At 38.9% G+C, this 17,979-nt stretch overlaps 4 protein-coding genes across 8 annotated transcripts in view; 2 read left to right on the top strand and 2 right to left on the bottom strand.

Annotated features, from left to right (window-relative positions):
• LOC103140660 (uncharacterized) overlaps nt 1–706 on the top strand; it is a 2,579-nt gene extending 1,873 nt beyond the window's left edge. Inside the window, exons 3-5 of one of the 3 annotated variants that reach the window (XM_016673313.1) lie at nt 152–274; nt 349–392; nt 475–706. In XM_016673313.1, coding sequence (XP_016528799.1) covers nt 152–274; nt 349–392; nt 475–588 — 281 coding nt within the window. In that variant the 3' untranslated portion in view covers nt 589–706. Of the gene's footprint in view, nt 1–151; nt 275–348 lie in introns of all 3 variants that reach the window. The other 2 variants (XM_016673312.1, XM_016673311.1) reach the window with 2 other exon arrangements.
• An 896-nt stretch (nt 707–1,602) lies between these two features.
• On the bottom strand, nt 1,603–4,051 carry nitr9 (novel immune-type receptor 9). Its single transcript, XM_007555904.2, has 3 exons — nt 3,732–4,051; nt 3,283–3,648; nt 1,603–2,116 (listed from the first exon to the last, which is right to left on the bottom strand). Exons 1-3 carry the CDS (start codon nt 3,760–3,762, stop codon nt 1,680–1,682), a joined length of 834 nt encoding a protein of 277 aa, XP_007555966.1. The 5' UTR covers nt 3,763–4,051; the 3' UTR covers nt 1,603–1,679.
• A 5,178-nt stretch (nt 4,052–9,229) lies between these two features.
• LOC103140584 (lymphocyte antigen 75-like) lies at nt 9,230–12,269 on the bottom strand. Its single transcript, XM_007555799.2, has 5 exons — nt 11,451–12,269; nt 10,990–11,370; nt 10,542–10,898; nt 10,222–10,310; nt 9,230–10,093 (listed from the first exon to the last, which is right to left on the bottom strand). The coding sequence occupies exons 1-5, from the start codon at nt 11,482–11,484 to the stop codon at nt 9,980–9,982; spliced, it is 975 nt and encodes a 324-aa protein (XP_007555861.1). The 5' UTR covers nt 11,485–12,269; the 3' UTR covers nt 9,230–9,979.
• A 5,118-nt stretch (nt 12,270–17,387) lies between these two features.
• The window catches only part of cd99l2 (CD99 molecule-like 2), a 9,673-nt gene continuing 9,081 nt past the window's right edge, over nt 17,388–17,979 (top strand). For all 3 annotated transcript variants that reach the window (XM_007555798.2, XM_016673342.1, XM_007555795.2), the window contains exon 1: nt 17,388–17,570. In XM_007555798.2, coding sequence (XP_007555860.1) covers nt 17,510–17,570 — 61 coding nt within the window. In that variant the 5' untranslated portion in view covers nt 17,388–17,509. The remainder of the gene's footprint in view (nt 17,571–17,979) is intronic.

Genomic DNA, 17,979 nt, shown 5'->3' with positions numbered 1-17,979 from the left:
TGTTTATGAAAGTGTCATGATAGTCTTATTCACCCCCTTCAAATAAAGTGTTACCAAGTTTTCTGTTATTGTAATTTCTTTGTGAATGTGGAGACGTTATCCTAAAGACACAAACCAAAATCTGTTGTGTTTTCTGCTGCTCGTCTCCCAGGTGACTATGCCTCCATTGTCTTGGTTTATCTCCTGAGTGGAGCTTTGTCATTCACCACCCTGCTAGCAGCTACGCTGGCCTTCTCAGTGTTAAGACTGAGCAAAAGACACAGTCAGCAAACAGGTAGCTGTTGTCATTTAAAACTCTGCGTAGCAGCTGCAGAGTGAGAGTAAATGTGATTTTATCCTCCTTTACAGATGTCAGTGACACATTTTATACAAGAAACACTCTAACTGCTCAGGTAAGAATCATCCTCTCAAGAGTTATAGTCTACTTCTGTTTCAGTGCTGTATTTTCTCTGCTTTATATTTTGTCTGCAGCAGCTCCAGGGTGGAGAAAACCCCCAATATGCTGCTGTGAACGCTATGAAACAAAACATGTCAGAAGGAGCAAAGGAGACCTTCAGTGAATGTGTGTATTCTGCTGTGAGGCAGTAGAGTTCTGTAGGTGGTGCTGATGTTGATGATTGTGAAAAACATGTTTGTCTTTATCTGACTTTATCACAGGGTCTAAAGGTGATATGTAAACTTGTAATAAAGTTTTGTACAAAGCTAACACCTGCTGTCTTTGATTCAGAGCGTGAATGTAGGGAATAAGAGAGGCGAGACAGCAGCAGCTACGACCCGACTGCTGAAAACCGACGGGACGTTTGGCTCCCAAACGGCTCGTAATCTATGATCATATGCGACCCCATATTCAAACCAGAGCAGTCGCCATTAACATGTTAACACAAGTGATTCATCTGAAAACTTGAAGGTGTTAATGATTTTGAAAAACTAAAAAAATTGAAAACAATAATTGCAACATGTCCGATGTAGGTCAGAAAGCTGGAAGGTCAGAAAAATTATGAGATAGAAGGACAGAAGAAAAGAATAATAGGAAGCAAGAATTCCATAAGATAGCAGGAAAAAAGGTAGGAGGGAGCCAAGGCAGAAAGGAATGAAGGAAGAAAAACAGGACACAACAGAAAAAGAGATTAACCGTATAAGGAAGGAAGGTAGGGAGGCTGATGAAACTATGACATCACTACTTTTGAATTGGAAATCCTACAACAAAATTATTGAATTTTTTTCAGGGTGTTTCCTATACAGCCAGACATTAAATCACTCTGATTAATTACAGTAAAATGAAATGTAAAGGAATGAAAAGTTACAGGACTGAAGTAACCCAAACCCCAGTTGCTGTTAAAGACATTTTGGAGGCAACTTCTATTGATAACTAACAATAATAAACTTTAAATCATTGTTTTGGCAATGCTTCTGTAAGAAAAGAAAATTAACATTGACTTCTCAGGTGATAAGTGATCACTGGCTACATTAACTACTTTAGTTCCTTCTGGGTGCTGAAGATAGAATAAAAAATAATGTGTTTAAAAGGTAGTAAAATTAAAAAAAGTAAACTCTTGCATCAAACAGAAAAGTGCAATAGAGTTTCAAAAACTGGACTGCAACAGCAGGTGAAATGATTTATTTTGATTTCATTTGTGGCTGCTATGTAAAACTACATAACCCAACATGCAACACTGGACTTAATGGCTCTTTCTGATGTAAATACAAATGCAAATCATGACAAAGAGCAACAGAATCCCACTTCTGAACACTGAGAGCCAGAAGAAGATTCCCATCTGGGACAGCTGTTCTTCATCACGGCGCCTGATGAGCAGCTCGCTCCCAGAACCAAACAGCATCTTCCCACAGGAGGCAACAACACAGTAATAAGTTCCTGCATCAGATGAGCTCAGGTTGTTCTTCTGTAAATGGTACACACAGCTCTGTTGGGCAGAGGTTATTTCACACTGATTTTTGTGTGTGTGGAGAACTGCTTGGTGAGCTCCATGCCGGAACCAGAGGACAGTGTGTCCTCCTTCACAGGCCCCAGTGTCCACTGTACAGTTGAAGGTCACTGAGCTGCCAGGCTGGAGGGTCTCAGAGTTTGGCTCTTGGACTATTTCCACACGATTTGTTCCTGTAAACAAATCACATTCAGAGTTAACTGCTTATGTAACACTCAAGTTACTTTACCGAAACTTAAAGGAGATTAAATAACTTAATAACCAGAAGGTTTGGCTGCATATAGTCTCGTTCATGAAATGAATCAGATTCAGACAAAGGGTTATGGTTTTGAAAGTTGCCGGCTTGTGTATTTTGAAAGAAAATTTCAAAACATAAAGTACAAATATTGGACATGAATGTTTCCCTTCGGTACCAACAGTATCACAATGAGAGTAGTTACTTTAAAATCTCACCTGGATGCCTCCGTCTAATTATACAAATCAGAATTCAGTTCAAAATGAAACTATTTAATTTGACAAAATAAGTCTCACAACTGAATTGATCTCAGCTGTTTGCAACAAAACATTAGTTCATATGGATGGTTGCAACTTGCCCGCGCCACGTCCACTTCCTGTCACTTGGATGTGTGAAGTCCATAGGCGTCTTTAAAGTTTTAAGCAAATGTCCAAAAGTGGAGAAGAATGTCTGAGTACGTGTGTGTGTGTGTGTGTGTGTGTGTGTGTGTGTGTAAAAGGGAGACAGAATGGCGTGGAAAGGATTCGAGTTGCAGCCGGCCTGCCACACTGTGCAGTGCAACAAGGGAAGAAGTCGACTGGCTAGCTGTCAATAACAAACATCAACATATAACAGGTAGTAATAGAAAGTCCTCTCACAGGAGGACAGCAAAAAAAAACAAAAAAAACCCTGACACTTCTTTTCATGATTCTCTCCTTCGTTCATTTAGCAGTTCAACACTCAAGAAGCACCAGAAAGGAATGAGGAAGACCTGCGTTCTGAGACTGAACAAGGCACCATTTGGAAGCAGCTCATTGGCTAAGAACCAATCTACATCACACCATGAGTACATATAGTATTAGTAAAAATACCAGACAGTCAAAGGCCTTGGCAGTTTGATTTACAGCCACTAGGGGGTTGACTGTAATGCTTCAACATCCTTAGCAAAGTTAGAATGGAGCTTTCAGACTCCTGTCCTTCAATGAACTTGGCCAAAACTCTAGTTGTATTTCCATTACAAATGGGTGCAAATCTTTAACTAGATTTAAAACAGTACAAATTCATTCTTTAACTAAGAGCAAGGATATTACTAAAGTAATATGAAAAAAAAAGGAAATCCCATACCTTCAACATTCAAAAACACCCCTTCTCCAAACTCCACCGAGTTGGAGTAGGAGCTTCCGCAGTAGTAAGTTGCTGAATCTGAGAGCTGGACATCAGAAATATGTAAATGATTAATTCCTTCACTTCTTTCCACAGAGAAACGGGGGTTCTTCTCCAACCAGTGGAAGACTTTGGACGGTTCGTCGTATTTGTAAATGTTAGACAGGAGCTCCGGTCGTTTTCCTAATTTTTGGCGGTACCAGGAGAAGTGCATCGCTGACTGACTGCTGTAGAAGCAGCGGAGCTGAACATTTTCCCCAGCAATGGCAGATCTCACACCAGCATCTTGTTTGACTGGTCCTGATTGGATCACAGCTGTCAAATGAACTGGGCCAAGAGGACAGATGATAAGCTACAGTTATTTCCCTGTAGGTTCCTTTTTTAGCAAAGAATACTTGGTTCATACTTACAGACTCCACAGAGAATGGCACACAGCCGCATTGTGTCAGAGCTCCTCGGGACTAAATCACTTTGAGCAGAACAGCAGACAACAGCATAAAAAACGGGGTTACGTTTGATTGGCTTAGAGAAGTCAAACTGCGTTTCATTTCAAAACGTTGGCCTGAGCAGGAAACAAATCAGCCAACGCAAACATGCTGGAGCAAATGTAGAGGAAAAAATATTTCAACAAAGTCCCGTCCGAAATCATTAAGTTGAAAATAAACAAATTATTGCTAATATTAATATCACATGACATCAACAAGATTCATTTTTAATCTTGCAGTTGTTTTGCAGAACTTAGACGATGCAGTCGGGTAGCATCAAGGTTACCCATCCTGCTCTGAAAACATCTTTGTTGTTTAGGTCAGTTTAATTGCCTCTTATTAAGGACCACAGAATTATGACATATTAACCTCATTTTACAGTGACAGTAACAAAAACCATGAACTGTGTCATGATGTGTGGCTAAGAAACATTTTTACTTCCTCTTTCCGTGTCACAAAAGGTCAGAAAATATACTCCAATTTTCATGTGCTGAAAAAAAAACTGTTCAATAAAACCTAAATCAACCTAAAACAACTACATGTACTCTTTTAGACACTGATAACACTGAGACCATTTCTGATAGAGTTATTGGAACCACGTCTGTTAAACCGTGAACTGTCACTATTTCTGCAGCTGTTACAGAGATGTTGTCAAAGACAACTGCAGGTGCTGCCCAACACCACCAACATGTCTTTGAATATCTTGCTGCTATATTGACAACCTGCAGGATCGGTATTATGACCACTAGTAAAGTCCTGTGTGTAAGCAACCACAGCCATCATCAGTATCACATTCACCCCAGCCCTGCTTGGTCCGCTTTAATCCAACTCTAGTCCATTTGTTTGAGGAGATGTGAATGCATAATCAAACGCTGACATAAATCAAAAAAGCGAAGTCTGAATTTGGTTTGCTCCAAAAGCAGGAAGTGGACTATAGTGCAGGGTATTCTGGGTAAATACAACCAAACATAGAGTTTGAGTCTATCGCCAGGGGGCTCTTGGTCTTTTCACAAGAAAAAGAGAAATCCTACAACCGCTACAACGCGGTCCTTCTTGGTTTACATTTTCTGAAGAAGGAGGTTATGTCTTCTTCAGAGGTTTTTGTGTTGTTTCCTTCAGTGGTTCTTGGTGCAGTGCCATCACAAATGAGAGGGTGAATAAGTTGCTCAAAGGGTTTGGTTTGTTTGACTCAGTGCACTAGCTTAAAATATTACAAATATAGCAATTTTAGTCCCCAATCAAACAGAGTCTACCGGACTATGTGAAAAACCATTCTAGTTGTATGAGAGTAAAACTATAGTTTGTGTTATTGGGTAGCACGAGGCAATTCACTGTCTTCTGTCTCCACAGGCTTCTTCAGGAGGAGGGATTTCTGAAAAGTCCAATAATGTCTATAATTAAATATGAAACCTTTGTTAATGATGTAGCTGCACCTGGAGAGCCATGGTTTTCAAAGTTTTCTCAAAGTAAAGCACATTGTCTGTGATGTTGCTTTTCTGTTGTCAGTGCTGAGCTTCACAAACCTTAAAGAACAAAGAGAAAGTCAGTCAACCACAGCAGGGTTGATTGACATTGTTTTGATTTCTGTAAAGCCCAGCAGAGTGATTTGTGTGAAATGTAGGTTGACTACTGCCCCCTGGTGGCTAACTGCTCCACTTCTTTAAAATAACAGCACAGTCAGAGAATCTTCTGAATCTATTTTACAAAGTCAAAACAGCTAAATGCGCTACAGATGTCACACATCAAACGGGAGGAGTAAGGAAAACGTAGATGTATAACAGTTGTACATGATGAGAATATTGCTTCATAAGAGTTTTGAAGGTTTGTCTTTATTAAACCTTGGGTGTCTGATTTGGTCTTACTGTTGAACATAGAGTTAAAACAAAGAACAAAGGTGAGATTGAAATTGTTGGGTGAGGTTTTAAGGAAAAAAGGTGATTCTGGTATGGAATTTAAACAGGCCTCAAAAGAATTTAAAATTAGACCTTTTCCTAGAGGAAATACGTCGATATGTTGAGGACTTCCAAAGCAACTGCCAACTCTGACCAAACTGTGCAAACACCACAAATCCAGATATATACGAGATGCCGTCTGAAAAGTTGCCCAGTCAAAAATGAACAGCAATAATTTGGGTTACTTATCCTGTCATCAGAGAAAATATATATTTTCACCAAGTTATACATATATTTCTAAATGTCACCATTTCAAACCATTTAATTAGTTTGATGAGACATAAATATTTAACTTAGAGATAAATATTTAGCTAACATACAGAAATAATTTATTTATCCTGAAGAGGGAAATTTATGTAGTAGCACCAACAGTTGTACAATAAATTGTTAAAAAGCTGAAATTAAAATACACACACATATGTACATATACACACATACATATACAAAATGCCAATGCTACACATGGTATCAGAGTATTAAAACAAGTATTAAGGAGTTTATAAAGGTCCTAGCTTTTATTTTGGTAGTCCACCTACCTGTAGCCCACAGGTAAGTGGACTACAGGTTGAATGCTATGTAATGTATGTAATGTGTTAACTAAATATATAGACATCTTGCTAACTATATACTTCGAACTGTATATTTAGGTTGTAAACTGAACACTTAGCTTGTAATAGCTTGGCTCATTAAATGTCTCCAAATATTTATTTTGAAGCTAAATATTGCTCATTGTTGGAAGCTCCATGCTGTGTTTCTTTTAGTCTCACTGAAGCTGAACAAGCATGACGTCATCCAGGTAAATTCCTCCAGTGTGCTTCGAACATTTTCTGCCTTTTCCTTCTTGATGACTGTTTTATGGAAAATGTGCTGCACGGTGGCTGACTGCAGGTAAATGTGAGCGTTGAACCCAGGTTTGCCTACATGGAGAACTCTGTTTTCTAAGCAAATATCTTTATTATAAGACACCACTCAATCTTCATGATGATGCAGAGATTTTTTTTATATATATAAACAAGTTATTTGAGTCTAGCAGGTTGTGAGAAAGTTCTCTATTTTTTGTCACTTACTTCAGGCACAGAGTAAATTTCAAGTCTTTATTTTTAAAGGGTGTGTGATGATGAGAGTCTCACCTGATTGTATTATTTTATCACACTGAAATTAGGACAAAATATAGAAGTGGAGGAATGTTATGCAAAATAACAGGGACAGTAGCAACTGAAAAACACTTTATGATGTTCACAAATGAATTGGACATTTATGTTTTCTACTAACAGAGTAACTGGGCTGGGAGGGTGTTGGAGGGGGCAGAGGGACAAGGGCCAGACATTTTGGTTTTGTTGGGGACAACATAATCAGAACTGGGATGTTTCAGAGAAGAAGGCTCAGGTCTGCAGAGAGAAGGAGCAATTAGGGAGGAAGGTTATCTATGTTAAGATGTTAAGGTCCTACAGGTCAGAGACGGAGGCTGTAATCTTAAGCGATATCAATACTATTTCATGGCACAACTCTCAAAATATTTGAAAAAGTCCCATTAAAACAAATATGAGCAGCTGTGTTTCCATTAAATATAGAATTGTGCTGTAGTGATAAAAAAGGACTGGATGCCTTTTAGTATTTGCTCAATGAAGGAGATGAAAGAACCTATGAGAAATATATAACACCAAATTTTGCAACATTCTGAAATTTTATCCAAAATGAGTTGGAATATCTCACAGCAAATAAATAAAAACTGCAACATCCTCAACAGTCAGTACAAGTTAAACAAAAATATTCCTAAATGCAAATGAACCCATCGCCATGCATCATTTCTAGAAAGTGGAACAATCCATGACGTTTGTCTTTAGACTCACTGAACAAACTCAAACCTTTCTAGGTAAATCCCACTTATCCCTCATAGTTCTAATGACTGTTTTAGGAAAAAGTGTTTCACGGTGACTTAGTGTAGGGAAATGTTAGTAATGAAGTAATCATCCAGGTTTGTCTTTGAATTCTCTTTTCTAAGATGATGCCAGGTTTTAAAGAAATGATACTGCACACAACTTCGATGAGAAGGACATTTTTCTGAAACATGAGGTGTTTGAGTCCAGCCCAAACCTGCTTTCCTTCCACTCGAATTGGGAGCTGCTAAAGTTACATCTTCATACATTTCTGTGGTTTTAAAACCTCTGTCCCTCTTGAGCCTTTGGACTATCTTTAGATTTATTAGTATTGTCCATCTACGGTCAGAACAGCATAACTTAAAGAGAAACAAGCAGTGATGTGAGAGTGAGAAATTTGTTTAATTTCCCCCCCCATATTTAGTTATTTCAATCAATCCCCGTTGCAGAAATCTTTTACCACTGAACTGAAATATTTTATCTGGAGATAACATTTTAGACATTAAACCTGTCATGTTCCGTGTTTCTGTGTGTTTATTTTTGAGTTTCTGTGTAGTCCTGTTCCCTGTGAGTCTGTCTCTGCGTCTTCCCCGTTGATTGTTTCCCAGGTGTGTCTCATTCCCTTAATTACCCCGTGTGTATTTAAACCCACCTGTTGTCTTTGTTTGTCAAGCGTATGCTGCTGTGTCAGTCTGTAGAACTGCCAAGTCCTGGTTTGTGCTTGCTCTCGTTTTGTCCTTATCGTCAATTGCTACCGGCATTCAGCTGTGTGCTTGTTTCCTGCCGTGCTGCCTTTCCTGGACTGTGTACCGAGCATTATCATCATTAAACCATCATTATCATCTTCATACCTGGGTCTCTGCGTTCTCTCCTCACCACCAAACACACCACGCTTCCTGACAAAGCTAGGTTTTGTTTTAAAGGGTCATAAAACAGAATTATCATAATTGCAAAGATGTTTTTGAGATCAGAGTTATGAGGGTGCAGAAGTCTGCTTTAGTCCCAGCCGTTCTAACGTCATCTCATCAGGTTTATTTCTGTATTTAAAAAACTAAAATTAGCAAAATGGAATGACGATGCAAATAACCTCAATAAGTAATGTTGGGCAGGTATGTAGGCACATTAGCAGGACTCTGGAGAACATAACTGCATACTGAGGAGGCAGCCACACTAACAGTGGTGAACCAGCGGCAGCTTAGCAGAGAGATATAGGGGAAGGTGTGAGCAGCTCATACACAGAGGTGATTGACAGCTCAAAGTCCCTTCTTCTGGCTGTGACTGGTTGTTTCTGACAGTTTTAACAGAGTATTAGTTCATATGACAGCTGGCAGAAGAGTTCCATTTGTTTCAGATTATCTGTCTCATTCTGTCACAACATAGTAACAGTTTTAACAAATGTGTTAAAAAAATCTATTTTTAATAAAAGTTACATATTGTAGTTTTAACATCTCAAACACATTATCACTGGAGGTTATAAAAGTAAATCTATTTTGTTAGGCCAAACTTAACACATGAACATCTGACAATCAGGAAGTAAGAAAGTTAAAAGAAGTTTTACAAGCATTACAATTAATTGTACAAATGATTACTTTATTGAAATAAATCAGCAACCTAATCACACACTAAACATAAGAGTAAAAGAGAAAAAAAACTATTTGTTTTAAACAAACTGATACAGAACACCTGCAGAAAAAAATATGTCTTAACATCTATTCATGAAGGTCTAACAGGATTTATTACAGATTATGTTCATCACTTTTTTGCGTTTCACCCACAGAACTAGTGCTTATTTCAAATAAAACAGAAATAACTTGTCACACTTAACATTTATATCTAAACATTCTTGTCTCTGACAAGCAGGTAAACAGTCTAAGTCAATACAGGTTAATTTATCTGTGGTTCTGAAAGTTAGTCTCTTTTATGTCTTCATATCATGGATGATCCACAGTAGAATTAGGCTCGTCGTTTGTAATCACAGCTTTTAAAGCTTATAAAAGAATGGAGATGATTAACTCCTAACATGTTCAAGCCAAAAAACACATATTGTACATATCAGATATATTTACTGTATATCAGAAATTTGCAACCTTTTCACACTCTTAAATTCATCTGTACATACACTTATATCTTAAATTTGTTTTAGTTTGTCATGCCGTTGCTTTAGTTTACCCTGTATCTGTATAAAATGTATTTTACCAATGTGTTTTCTTATATGACTCGGATCAAATGGATGGTGTAGACAAGTGGATGTTGGCATGTTTAAATATATATTTTTACAACTAATTTAGTGAACATTTTCCTGTGTTAAAATCTGACAATAAACAATAAATCTAGCGTTTATATCTTAAAGAAAAGGCACCACTGCTTGTCCTTCTTTCTTGAAGACTTCACCATCAGGCTCCTCTCTCCACTTCAGGGTGATCTCATTCCCTCCGTTCTCCTCCAGCCTGTCCTGGAGCTAGGAAATGTAAATAGCAAACATTTTAAAAAACATGTTTACCAAAAAAAAAACAAAAGAAAAAAAACCTTGAATTCCAAGCATGATTAACACAACCAAATATCGAACCCTAAAAATCCCAGCCTTGCCTTTTTAAGGATGCTGTCTTTCAGAACAGCGTCATTGAGGTTCACTGAGTTCTCAGTCTTCAGTCTCACCTTCACGCTCCGCTTCTTTACTAGTTTGAAATGAAAAAGAGATTAAAGTTGTGACTCGTAGTCACTCACCAGTTTGTGGTGTGCAAATTAAGTAAGTGCCATGAATTCAGCCTGTTTATGCCTGTTACCCAACACATAAAGTTTAGAAGGTGGAAGTGCACATCAGCTTTTACCATGAAGTTTTTGTGATTATTTTAGAGGATAAATAAAAATAAAAATCAGTCTAAAAATCTCATCATTGAAACACTTACCTATGGGGTTGTGGTAGCAGACAACAGGTAATTTTGTTTCACAGGACAAAAACCTCCATTTTCCCTTATTGTTTACTGATGTTATGGCACAGATAAGAGTCATTGAGTCGATTGGATTGTAGACATTATCCCAGTTGGTGAACGAGACACTGCTGCCATCAGACCAGAAGAAGTTTGGATATCTAAAGAGACCAATCCACGAGAAGACTCCAAAAGACACCAATTTCTCGACCATCTGGTTCTGTTCATCACTGCTTACTGTAGCCAGATCTACAAAGTTCTCCCTGCAGTACATCTGGGCATCGGACCAATTCATTCCTTTGTTCACATAAACATATTCAGGATCCAGCTGTGTGCCTGTTGTTTAAAACAAGTAAGAGGGTCAGTAAGTGGTTGACATCTTATTTTAGAATAATGCTTCTGAGAAATCCTGCTACACATTGCTTACCATTGTAACAGAGAAACGAGTAACCCTCTGAACAGTAATCATCCCACCACAATCCAGAACTTCCAACAGACACACAGAACTGACTGGCTCCATTAAAATTTGGCTCATTAAAAATGATTTCCCAATTGCTGTAGTTAGCACCGGCCCCTGTGAAGCCATCAGACCACCTCCAGTGGATTACACTGTAGAGACCAATCCAGGCTTCAGAGCTGTGCCTAGCAGATGAAAGCGTGTCCAAGAGCCGGGTCAGTTCTTCAGAGTCCTGGATGGTGACGATGTCAGTAAGCGTTTGTCTGCAGTAGGCCTGAGCTTCAGTCCAAGTCAGAGATAGATTAACAAAGTGGTACTGACGGGAAAGGCTGCTAGAGAAGATGAGGCAGGCTGCAAAAAAGTAGGCATTTTAAAATTTTGAAAATAGTCAATGTTTATCTTTACTAGAAATGTACATGAAAATATCTGACCTGAAAGAAATAAGACTAGCAAGATCCTCTCCATGGTGAGTCGATGCTGTGGACTGCAGAAGAAAACGCCGACTTTCTCAGAGCAGTCTGGGAAAATGACAACCCTTCTGTGTGCTTTTTGACTATTTGTCTTTTGGTATGCAAAGCATGTTGCAGCAGCAGGCTCCAAGAAAATGTTTGAATTGAAACTACGGACAAGATTTGCAACTTGAGTTCATCGTATCTATGCTTCATAACCAAATGAGCTACATAAAAGAAACAACTCACACCTGTATGCATCGTTATCCACAGCACAATGCAAAACCCTAGAGCTGCAATTTTGTTAGATATACATACTCATTTAGGATTTGTAAACATTCAGAAATTTTACTAAGACACTATATACAGACATAAACAGCTTTGTAGCCCTAAATCATGGAAAAAGGTAACAGATTAAACATTCATAAAATAATCTGTAAATGTTGTAGAAGTCCACCATAGTTATTTGTAATGGTTGAAGAGATGCTGTTCATTCTAATGGAAAACAGTGGAATAGCTGGAAATGATGTGATAAACAAGCCAGTAGTAAGAGTCACTTGGTGGATGATACGATTCTTCTCTTGAAAAATCAAGATCAAATCCCTTTAGCTCTTTAAACTCTGGACTTCAACTAAACTTAAATAAATGTGAGCTGTTTTCCCTGAAGATCATCAACTAAAATACTTGTGTGGTGATAACAAGGAAGAATTCTTGGAACAAATGACAACTTTAAGTTGATTCTAAATAGGAACAGACAGACAGCTAAATTTTTGTTAGGCTATTAGAGTCTCTCCAGATTTGTCTTCACAGCTTGTTTTCTTTCTGCATCGACCAAGATCAATAAGGCTTTTAATAAATTAAACTCCAATATTAGTCTTTTATTCATACAGTATATAGAATAAAAATCACTATATACTGTATGAAAAGATGACCTGATTAACCCTGACAATGTATGAAGTAGGTGGAAGAAATGGAATATACTTTGAAATTATGAATGGTATTTTGAAACTCATATGGTTAAAATTTTATGTAAATAATATTTTAATTTCATCATATATACAATTTGGTGTTTAATGAGACATGAGGGAGGCCTTCTCTCATGGTGTGGGTTTGAGCTGAGGAGATTGCCAGTGAAATAGTACAGGTTCTGCTTTACTTTACCTTTTTGTACTGTATACAGTTAAAGGATTATAGATGAAAAACGAGGTACTGTATCTCGTTATATTGAGGTATTACAATGAGATATGACATAATGAGTAATGTACAGTGGCCGACAGGTGCAAATGCGCAGCAACAGAGAAAACATGCAAACAAAAAAGAGACGCAAACAAAAAGCAAATAAAATGCAGCAAACATAAAAAGAGACGCAAACACGTTAAATGCAGCAAACAAGAGATGCAAACAAAATAGGGACGGCCCTCCTGCTTTGCTCGACCAAAACAGCAGAAGATGCCTGAGCACTACGGGGTATTGTTGATCACATCGACGGACTATTAACGTGAGGGCTTGACAACGTTTTGCAAGTAAGATGGACATATTATTGTGTATATTTTGCGATTAGACTTTTACTATACTGTATTTATGTCCACCGGCAAAACACCAGCTAATTCTAGCTGGTATAGTTCTATAGTGCTTGGTGTTCAGCCGCCACTCTGAAAGCTAACCGAGATTATTTTAAAAAGTTTATTCTCTAACATTGACTTAGATTATCTGATACAAGACCCTACTATAGAAATGAAACAATATAATATATATTATAAAAATCATAATATTACATGTTATAACATTCACCAGCAAAGTTTACACAGGTGGTAATGGCTATTATTTAATTATTTCACTCTGTCAAAGTAAGATACGTCCCAAATCTCCCGTTTTTGTTTCGAAAGTTTCCTAAAGACACGATGTGAGGAAGAAGGGAGAAATGTCTTTAAGGAGAGACAGATTCACTGCACAGCACTGATGAATCTCGCATCGGATTTTGGACCCAGTCACTATTAAGCTAGAACTCGTCGGCTGGAAAACATGAAAAAAACCTATATGTGTATATGTGTGTGTGTGTGTGTGTGTGTGTGTGTGTGTGTGTGTGTGTGTGCGCGCGGGTGTGTTTGTTCATTTGGGGAGGATGGAATAAATTGCATTTGTGAGGGATTTGGTCTTGTGGAAAAACAGGGAGCTGACTCAGTACAGTGCAGTCAGCTCCAACACAGTCACTACTATTGCAAGCGTGTCTAGACGAGCCTCTTTAATAGCTCAACAAGAAAATTGTTATGTCTTGAAATGTTGGAAAAAAGCTTAAATATTGTTCAAATCAGCACCGTGGACCCATGTCTATGTACGGTGCAGAACACACACTCTGAACTTCTTCTGCATGAATTGTCGTGGCATGCACGCGATAAGCCTGTGGCTCAGCTGAGATGTTCTCCTTAGTAAGCTGCAGTTCCTGATGTCTCTGCTTCAGGATTAGTTCAACACAACAAATGCAACATTTGTTGCCCTTTTCCTGGTTGCATCTCTGCAGTGACTCTTGAAGAACATTAGCCCACACCTTGTGAATCTTTCCCAAGGTCTTATTTGGAGTTTGCATCTTAATCCTGGCTGTTGGCCTGTACAACTTTTTTTTACCACATGTTTTCTGTATTGAAGAATACAGAGTGAGACTTAAATATGAGGAGCAGCTCAAAAATCACTCTGAGCAAGCTTCCAAATTTAAGGCTCAGGAGGACACGGTGAAAGCTCTCCAGGGTCAGGTTGCAGACCTGAAGGTGGAGTTAAAACTTGCTCTGGAAAAGATCCATCCTAGAGTCTCCACCCAACCAGAGACCCCTCTGAAAACAGAGGAGCCCAAGCAAAGGCAGACCTCCAATCAACCTGGGAGGTCCGAGGAAAGACAGACCATGTATGAACCAGGGAGGTCCGAGGAAATATGGGCCTCTAATCAACCAGGGAGGTCCGAAGAAAGACAGACCTTCATTCAACCAGGGAGGTCGGAAGAAAGATGGACCTTCATTCAACCCGGGAGGTTTGAGGAAAGACAGACCTTCATTCAACCAGGGAGGTCGGAAGAAAGATGGACCTCCAATCAACAAGGGAGGTCCGAGGAAAGACGGACCTCCAATCAACCAGGGAGGTCCGAGGAAAGACAGACCATCTATCAAACACGGAGGTCTGACAAAAGACAGACGCCCATGCGACCAACCTCAACTGGTTGCATGGAGGGCCTTCATGTTGGCATTGGCATGAAGACCAATCTAAGCCCGGCTCGGCCTTTACACTGACCCACACCCAGGTGGTACTAACCTAGGTCACTATCCAAATCCAGGTTTTGCCAACACTGGGCATTATGTAAATTCAATCCTTTACTCCAGGGGTGCACAAAGTTGGTCCTCAAGGCCCGTCTTTGAGCACCCCTGCTTTACATAAATTTAAGAAATTAATTTTCTTAAATTTATTTAAGAAAATTTAAATCAATTTAAATTTTCTTAAAATTATTTATTTGTGGTAAATAATTTTATTATTTACCACAAATAATAAAATTATTTGTTGTAATTTTATTTTTACCACAAATAAAATTCCTAACTCCAAAGTCAATGGAGAAAACATAAGATCAATTTCAGAGTTAAAACCCCCAAAATAAACATTATTAAAACTGTCCAGAAACAACCAATCAGAACCAAAAGACAAACTTTTGGTTCTGATTGGTTTCTGATGCGTTGAATGTGTCTCAGCACATTCAACACATTAGACTACTAACGTACTGCAGCTATGCAATTGGCAAAAATACAACCTAACATTAAATCATCATTGTTTATTTATAGAATGATTTAGAAAACAAAATACTACGCAGGTTTGTCAAATCTATTTCGACCCATATTAGAACTTTGCATTGATTTCCCTTCATTTTAGTAGCTGCGATTTTCCCTAACCCTAACCAATACTAGTCTATTCCTAATAAACAAAACTTAATTCGCACTTTACCTCTAAATGTTACCCTGATCCAAAGCAATGAATCCATCATATTAGGACCAGGTCTTGGTCCTATTATGATGGACATAATATGACACTGTATATATATATATATAATGGTGTGTTCATACCAAACACATTTTGAGCATCAGGCACGTCTGGTTTACATTCAAACTCTATGTGGAGGCACGTCGAGGGCCGATGCGGCATGTTTGGAGCGTCTAGCGCAACTTTGGACGCTCCACATAGACTTTGAATATAAACCGGACTCCCCTGACGCTCAAAACGTGTTTGGTGTGAATGCACCATTAGAATGTTCAGTTCCTATGGTAACAATTACATCATCAGTGATGACATCACTCTTTGATGCATCAAATGAATCTCTCTCTTGAGTGTAGCACATAGGGTACGTTCACACTGCAGCCTGAAGTGACTCAATTCCGATTTGTTTGCCGGGGCCGTTCACACTGCCAGTAAATGTGACCTGTATGCGTTCTGCAGTGTGAACGGGCAAACGACTTGAAAGTGTCCCGCATGCGCAGTAGAGGGCGCAATAGCGCCAGCGTTCTAAGTGTTCCGCCAACTGCCATAAAAAGAAGAAGTGCTCAGTGTTTGCGGAAGTAAACATGGAGGCTAACGGTGGAGCTTAGCTTACATATTTGAAGTTGTTATCCAGCCGGAGCAGCGTATTAATGACTTAATCCTCATATAATCCATCATGGTTGTTGTTTTTCTTCCCACTTGCGCGTATCAGGACGCAGAATAATGAGATTTGTTGAGAATCAGTGACGTTCAGTTCGGATGAATGCGACCTGAACGTTAGGTCGCATTTGAATCGGATACGTATCGGATATGGGTCAGATTCGAAAAAGAATCCGACCTGTGCTGTTCACACTGCCATGAAAAGATCGGATACAGGTCGCATTACGTCAAAAAAATCGGAATTGAGTCACTTCAGGCTGCAGTGTGAATGCACCCATTGACTGTTTTTATTGAGACCTGTTCCTGTTTCAGACTTATAAGTTCTAAGGGTAACACTTTATTTGAAGGGATGTGCATAAGACTGACATGACACTGTCATAAACATGACATAACACCTGTCATGAACATGGAGAAGTCTTTATGAATGTTTATGACAGTTGTCATGAAGTGTCATTTGGTAAATAATGACACTTTTAATGCAAAGTTGCTTTAAAAGTTGCATTAAACGTCCATTAAAAATGCCGACTTTGCATGATTTTGTAAATTATGATATTTTAATGCAAAATTGGTGTACTAGCGGGAGTTTTTAAAACGATTTGTCGGGAGACATGCGTTCTCTTTTTTGTCCCCATGTTGCTCACTATCTCCCGAGGTCAGCAACATTTCCTCAAAATGTCAACAAAATGTCAACAAGAGTGGTGTAGGCATCTTATCTCAGCTAGCTGGGTGTTAATGCAGCGGGAGCAGACATCTCCGAAAACGTCGGAGTACTTCCGTTTTCAGCACTTTTTGTTTGCATCTTTTCTTTTGTTTGCTGCATTTCATTTGTGCTTGTAGTCTTTTTTGTTTGCATCACTTTTTTGTTTGCGTCTCTTTTATTGTTTGCATCTCTTTTTGTTTGCTGCATTTTATTTGCTTTTTTGTTTGTTTCTCTTTTTTGTTTGCTGCATTTGCTTTTTGTTTGCATTTGTTTTTTGTTTGCATGTTTTCTCTGTTGCTGCGCATTTGCACCTGTCGGCCACAGTAGTAATGAGTATCTCAATACAATGGGATTTTTTTTTTTTTTACCACAGTGACAGAAACGGGCTTCCATAGGAATTTATCCTTTTATGCTTTCTAGTGCAAAACTTTTTAACTTCTCACCACCCTCTTTCCTTAGAAGCGTTTGCAAAAGCATACTATGGCGGCCATTTTTTCCTCTATTTTCTGTATGTTTTGCATTACCAATTATTCTTCGGTTTTTATTTTGAAAGGTAGTAGGAAGTGGTCCGATGTGGGTGTGTCACTGAGTGCGGCACTCAAAGGTTTCTGCCTATTTGGCTTTATTTTAAAGCGAAGAAAATACCGTTATCGTAGCTGAAATTAGTCCACAAGTCATGCTGACCTTTCGCTCCGTGTGGACTCTGTGTGTCCTGGCGCTCCTGCTGCCGCTTGGAGGTAAGAACCCTCAGTTACATCTGAATGCAGCTGCGGCGTCGGCCCTCTTTGTGCCGTAGCAGGTTGGTGAGGTTGATCGCACGAGGAACAGTTATGCGCCTCAGAAACGCGTGAGGATGAGACGCTCCGCTTGCTATCGTCCATATGATTGTTTTCATTTTTCCATAGACCCGACACTTATAGGCTATCTGACTGCATGGTTGTATGAATTATTAATTGGTTATAATAATTTGGCATTAAACCTTCGGTTTATGCAAATAAAGAGAAGGTTGCTGACAGAGGAGACTAGCAGTCAATGCAGACCCTTTGCAGTGACGTGTGGTTTGGCATCCTGAGGAGGATAAAGTAGGGGTGTGTGACCTTTTACAGACCAAGAGCATCTTTTCCTTTTTGGCTGAGAAATGACACA

The sequence above is a fragment of the Poecilia formosa genome, unplaced genomic scaffold (assembly GCF_000485575.1).
Source record: "Poecilia formosa unplaced genomic scaffold, Poecilia_formosa-5.1.2 Scaffold73, whole genome shotgun sequence".
NCBI lineage: Eukaryota > Metazoa > Chordata > Actinopteri > Cyprinodontiformes > Poeciliidae > Poecilia > Poecilia formosa.
Note: the sequence above shows the minus strand (reverse complement) of the source record. Positions and strands in the feature narration are given on the sequence as shown.